Genomic DNA, 5,906 nt, shown 5'->3' on the forward strand with positions numbered 1-5,906 from the left:
ATAAATAATGTCTCTAGGTGAGGGCTGCATGATTTCTTCACCACTGTGACATCTGTGCACCAACCTTCGTTTATATAGAAACAGAGTCCGCCTCCCCGTGTTTTTCCCGTGAGCTCCCTTTCGCGATCTGCAGAAGTCCAAGTTGGTTCTGTTGAGGAGCAGCAGTTTGTCCATTTTGTTGGCCAGAGGACAGACATTCGCTTGGTGGACTGAAGGCAGCGCAGTGAGAAATCCCCGCTGTCTCAGTTTAACCAGCGCGCCTGCACGTTTTCCCCTGCGCCGTTTCCGAAGGATCCCAAACAGAGCTGCCGCTCCAGGAAAGTTCCAGGGTCAATAAGGAGCGGTGGAATAGTATGAGCAGTTCAAAGTCCAACGTTTAAGAGCTCTTCTCTGGTAAAAGTTACATCTTGGACGGAAGAAAACAGCGTTAATCAACAAAAACAGAAAAAGCACTACGGAGCGTAATCCCGAGGCGGCGCCATCTTGATTATTAAGATGTGATTTTGTTTAGTGTTTGAGTTACTCTTTAAATATAAATGTATAAATAAATAATCGGCAACACAAAATGCATACTGTGAGTGGAGTTTTAACAATTGAAAATTAAACATGTTGAAAATCATTTTATCTGGTGGATTAAACTATAAAGTAAAGACATTGATTCTATATCTGTACTAACAGTTCTTTCAAGATTCAACTGACTGCTGCTCTGCATAATGGTGACATACTGAATGTTGTCTGAATGTGTTGAGTGTGTGATGGTCAAAAAAAGTGCTTTCATGAGTTGAATTTTAAATGATTCTTGTTGTTTTATAATTGTGTATTTTATTGATTTTTAATGTGTGTATCTTGTTATGTGTTCTCAGCTTTTTTTATCCAGTTCTGCAATTTTTATGTGTCTCTGTTTTCTGTAAAGTGTACTGAGACCACGCAGCTTGTGATTTTACACTTTAAATAAAGCACGCCAAGAGGAAGTCCGTCACTGCCATGGACGCGGTGTACGCTCTGAAGAGGCAGGGCCCTGTACGGCTTCATAGGTCAAACCTCATCCTGACCTGCTGCGACGGAAACACAAAGGCTCTTTTAAGAGCCACTGAATCACCTTTAAGAGCTGATGTCCTGTAGTGGTATTCGACTGAGTCGTTGTTTATGAAAAGGCACCAAAAAGGAGTCCGAACAAGATACAACAATGCACAGATCATGTCAGCAGAGATGCTACCTCTCTAGAAGGTGAGTTTATATTTATCATGTGTAACTCTGCGCTCGAGTCAACTCAGAACCAGTTTTTGATTTTCCATCACATCATCAAAGCGTCCTGTGACTCCGGTGCACCTAAAGTTTCTTTAAAATGTCTCAAAGTTACAGTGCTGTTCTGTGGGAGAGCTGCTGACAGTGTGTGAATATAACCAACATGTGTTGTGCTTAATGATCCCACATGATGAAAGTCTAATGTGCATAAAGCTGAGCCAGCTATAAGTTCCACCGTGGACTGTGGCCATAATATTTCTTTCCCAGGAGCCGCTCAAATGGATCCTCTTAAGTCTGTAGCGGCCAGTGTCGTCTTCTTTGCTGTGGTGTGCTGGGGAGGTGGCATCGGGATCATGGTGCCAAAAAACTGTGTAAGCTGGTTGTGGGGATGGACCTGGACAGTGTGGAGGCAGTGACTGAGAGGAAGATGAGAGAAAGCTGAAAACCATCTTGGACAACCGCTCTGATCCTCTGTATGCTGAGCTGAGGCAGCTCAGGAGCTCCTTCAGCCACAGACTCATCCAGCTCCGCTCCTCAAAGCGCCTATGAGACTCATTTGTGCCATCAGACTCCACAACACCACAGCACCCAACGTATCCACTGACAGATGATGTTTTGCTTGTGTATATAGTGTGTATATATTTTACAGACTTGATTCTGATGTTTACTGGTTCTAACTTTATTGTATTTTGTTCTTTCTTTTTACATTCCCCTGTGCTGCTGGGCCACTTTGAATTTCTCCTACAGGGGACAATAAAGGAACATCTTATCTTTAACATCTTCACAGTTTGTCCCCCAAATTGCGAGCGGTGAAAGCAGCAAACTAAAAAGAATAAATGTGGCACGAGTTATGTCACCTTGTTTTTCCTGCTCTCCTGTCTGCAGGTCTACAGCTCAGGTGGGCAAAGTGGGACCCAACTGTTTTCCTGGTGCTGATCCTGGACCAGCCAGGCATCATAGAGCTGTTTGGTGTTACAGTTAGGATCCTCTCAGCTAACAAAACAAAGGATGTGATCTTCAACCCTGACCAGCAGCAGGACAACATGTTTTGCTTATTGTGACTTCACTCAGATGTTTGACTTTCACAGTGCAGAATAATTTATTTGCAGACATGTTCGTTCATCTGCTGACTGCAGAAAGTTTCTTTAAACTTTTAAGTTTAAGCCTCATTTTAGTTTGGAGCCAATAATTGTCCAGTATGGAACTCACACCTGCGTGATGTGGAAACGTGAAGCTTCCAGTGACAATGGACGTTTCATGAAGTAGGAGACATCTTGTGTCCAACAGATAAACTCTGCTAAATAAGAAAAAAATGCACATGTATTTCTTTTCAATGAGGGAAAATAAGCTGCCGGTGCCTTGAGGTCTTAAAACATGTCTGGAGGGGATCTTTAAACAACTAATTAATGTGAAGTATTGACACATCAGTTTCCAGGTGAACAAGTTAAAGCACCTGGAATGAAAAAATGACTGATCTGAGGTCTTAAAAGTTGAGTCCAGAATATTTGGGATTTATGGGATGACAAGAGAAGTTCTGTAATTTTATAAATCCAGAAATTAGGGAAATATTTTATCCAAAGAGTTTAACATTATAGAACATCACTGTGCTGTAAAATTAGGGACAAAACTGAAACTGAAACACATTTGAGTAAAAGACTCTGTAGACCTTCTCATCTGTATACTTAGCTCACAGTTAATACAACCATAGTTATTTTATTAGGTGACTAACTATAGTTATTTTATTGATTTATCAGTAGGAGCATGAATATAAAAGGTGTTCTAGACACAAGTTGTCCTCAGCAGCAGAAACGTCCACAGTGAGCAGCTCTGACAGGAAGTCAGGCTGAACCTCCATCATCAGTGTGTTTGCTGCTCCCAGAAAAACTCGATTTATTAGAAACTGATCATCAACAGATGCTTGTTTTTACTTTGAGCGCCTGAACAAACATGTGGGTCCGCTGGAAAACTGCTTTTGATGGAGCTCTGATGCATTTTAAAACATTTTAGGAGAGAAATGGGAGTGAAAAGCAGCTGATAAGCGCCGGTCGCGACGGTGAATGTGTGAAGTTTGGAGGCTCCGCAAACCAAACGCAGAGCGCATCAGAGCTGAACATGACTTCAGTATGAAGAGACACCAGTCCGCTACCGGCTCCTTCACCGGCAGCCTGCGGCTCTTCTCCCACATTTAGTTCGGAGCCTTTTATCGGTGCAGAGAAAACACAAGTGGCGGCGTTCAGCCCGCACCGAGCGGCCGCGAGCTGGGCTGAGTCTCCACGGTTCTCACGGTGTGTTTAAGTGCAGCCTGCTGCTCGGAGCCTCCATCATTCAGACTCTCGTGTTATCGTGAGGAGAAACAAGCAGAACATGGCAGAAGTAGCTCCAGCCGCCCCCGCCGTCGCCGCTCCGGCCAAAGCGGCCAAGAAGAAGGTGTCCAAGCCGAAGAAGGCTGGTCCCAGCGTCGGGGAGCTCATCGTTAAGGCCGTGTCCGCGTCCAAGGAGCGGAGCGGCGTGTCCGCGGCCGCCCTGAAGAAGGCTCTGGCTGCCGGAGGCTACGATGTGGAGAAGAACAAGGCCCGCGTCAAGACCGCCATCAAGAGCCTGGTGGTGAAGGGGACTCTGGTCCAGACCAAGGGGACCGGGGCCTCGGGCTCCTTCAAGATCAACAAGAAGGCGGAGACCAAGCCCAAGAAGGCGGTGAAGAAAGCGGCTCCTAAAGCCAAGAAGCCCGCAGCCAAGAAACCCGCAGCGGCCAAAAAGCCCAAAGCAGCGGCAGCCAAGAAGCCGGCAGCCGCCAAGAAGTCTCCCAAGAAGGTCAAGAAGCCCGCGGCGGCCAAGAAGGCGGCCAAGAGCCCCAAGAAAGCTACCAAGAGCCCCAAGAAGGTGGTGAAGAAGGCCCCCGCAGCCAAGAAGACCCCCGTCAAGAAGGCCGCCAAGCCCAAAGTGAAGAAGGCTGCAGCCAAGAAGAAGTGAGCTGCTTCAAGACCAACAACGTCCCAACAAAAGGCTCTTTTAAGAGCCACCACATCTTCCTCAAAGAGCCTGTTCACACTCATTAACAGCGCATCATACACTGATCGTTATATTAGGATTTAACATTAATATAAAGGAATTAATACCTAATTTTCTACAAATGTAAATTTCTTCAGATAAAAGGAAAAGTTCATACATACTGGACGTACCATATATTTCACCCCAACATCTAATTACTCTTTTATTCATCAATAGTTTTTTCCATGGCTTGTAAAGAGGCTGTTTCTACTTGTGTACTACTTTTAACATATTATACTAATACACTCATTTGTACTAGTTCCTCCTCCAGGTTGTGGATCGAGTGTAGTGGAAAGATTTAGCCAGAGCCAGGATGCCATTGTGCCAATATGTGCTGCTTCTAACCTCCTCCTGACAGCAACATGTTCCCCTTGTTCTATTTTACATCTGTTTTACTAAAGTTTACACAAATCAGCTTTAGGATGCAGACAGCAGCTGTTGATCGTTGAGTGCTGCACTGCCTACACTACCGACGTTATCCATCACTCGCTTTATTCTCTTCACCTTTGTTCCTTTCTGGCCTATTTGAATTATGTTGTATTGATACAATGGTCGATGAAAGTTATCACAAAAAGAGTCTTTAGTTTTACAGTCTCAAAATCTATTTATAGTAAATGTAAGTTAAAGGTGGGCTGTGTGGTTTTTAGTGGCTTCTAGCAGGAAGGTTTCAGATTGCAACCAACAGCACACGCTTTACATATTTGTGACTGAAAATAAGTCACAACTACGTCAGCTAGTTATCAACTGGTCGGCGTTTGCAGGCAAGCTAACGTTATCTAGTTTGAACCAACTAAAACACAAAATCACACTGTTTCACATGTTTTGCAGTAATGTTGCGCACATAAACATCACAGCCTGTGTGAGACGAGTCCTTCACAAAGAAAACAGCAGGCCTGAACAGGCTGTTATAGGCAACTGAGAGAGTTGGTGAATGCCTCAATTTTTAGGTCACGTATAGGCAATAAAATGTTATAAATATGTTTAAATTCCTTTTAAAAACTCCACAATTCCCCCTTTAAAGTTGTGAGGCTGACTTAACCGGTTACAGCTCAAAGTGGCGCGGCAGTCTTTAAATTATGTTGAAAAGGTCTTAAAGGTTTTGAATTTCCTGTATATACCCTGATATTGGCTGCTTCCCCTCCATCCCTTTTTATATCTCTCTATAATATAAATAAGATTGAATTGAATTAACAGCACATGATAGAGTAATAATTATATCAATCATAAGTACATTAATTCATAATTCTCTAAAAACATAAACCATCTGAGATTAAAGGCAAAATAAATATACATCTAATTCCTGTATTATTATTTAATTTATTTTTTCCATAAATTGCATTAACAGGCGATTATAAGACACAAGTCTGGACAACAAACAAGCTCTTAAATATCTGAGTGATTCAGATTCAGTCTGAAGTGGATGTGAGCTTCTCAACATGACTAATGTGCCGCAAGTCTTCACCAACATTTAGTCGGACAATAAAGAACATTTCTAATAATTCAGATAATTATTTAATAATAATTCCTCAGTGATTTTATCCTGGATGATGGAGAAAAGTGTGCGAGTTTTAATGAGTGCAGACAGACAGAATATATGTATATATATATATATA

At 42.9% G+C, this 5,906-nt stretch overlaps 1 protein-coding gene across 1 annotated transcript; it reads left to right on the top strand.

Moving 5' to 3' along the window:
* Window positions 1-3,144: 3,144 nt before the first annotated feature.
* On the top strand, window positions 3,145-4,308 carry LOC119894943 (histone H1-like). The gene has a single exon (XM_038707665.1). It carries the CDS (start codon window positions 3,610-3,612, stop codon window positions 4,213-4,215), a length of 606 nt encoding a protein of 201 aa, XP_038563593.1. The 5' UTR covers window positions 3,145-3,609; the 3' UTR covers window positions 4,216-4,308.
* Window positions 4,309-5,906: the final 1,598 nt, after the last annotated feature.

The sequence above is a fragment of the Micropterus salmoides genome, unplaced genomic scaffold (assembly GCF_014851395.1).
Source record: "Micropterus salmoides isolate LMB-PRFRI ecotype aquatic unplaced genomic scaffold, ASM1485139v1 Ms_hic_scaffold_9, whole genome shotgun sequence".
In the NCBI taxonomy this organism is placed as follows: domain Eukaryota; kingdom Metazoa; phylum Chordata; class Actinopteri; order Centrarchiformes; family Centrarchidae; genus Micropterus; species Micropterus salmoides.

Excerpts from the sequence above, each read along its gene's own strand:
- LOC119894943 (XM_038707665.1), top strand. The coding sequence starts at position 3,610 with ATGGCAGAAGTAGCTCCAGCCGCCCCCGCCGTCGCCGCTCCGGCCAAA.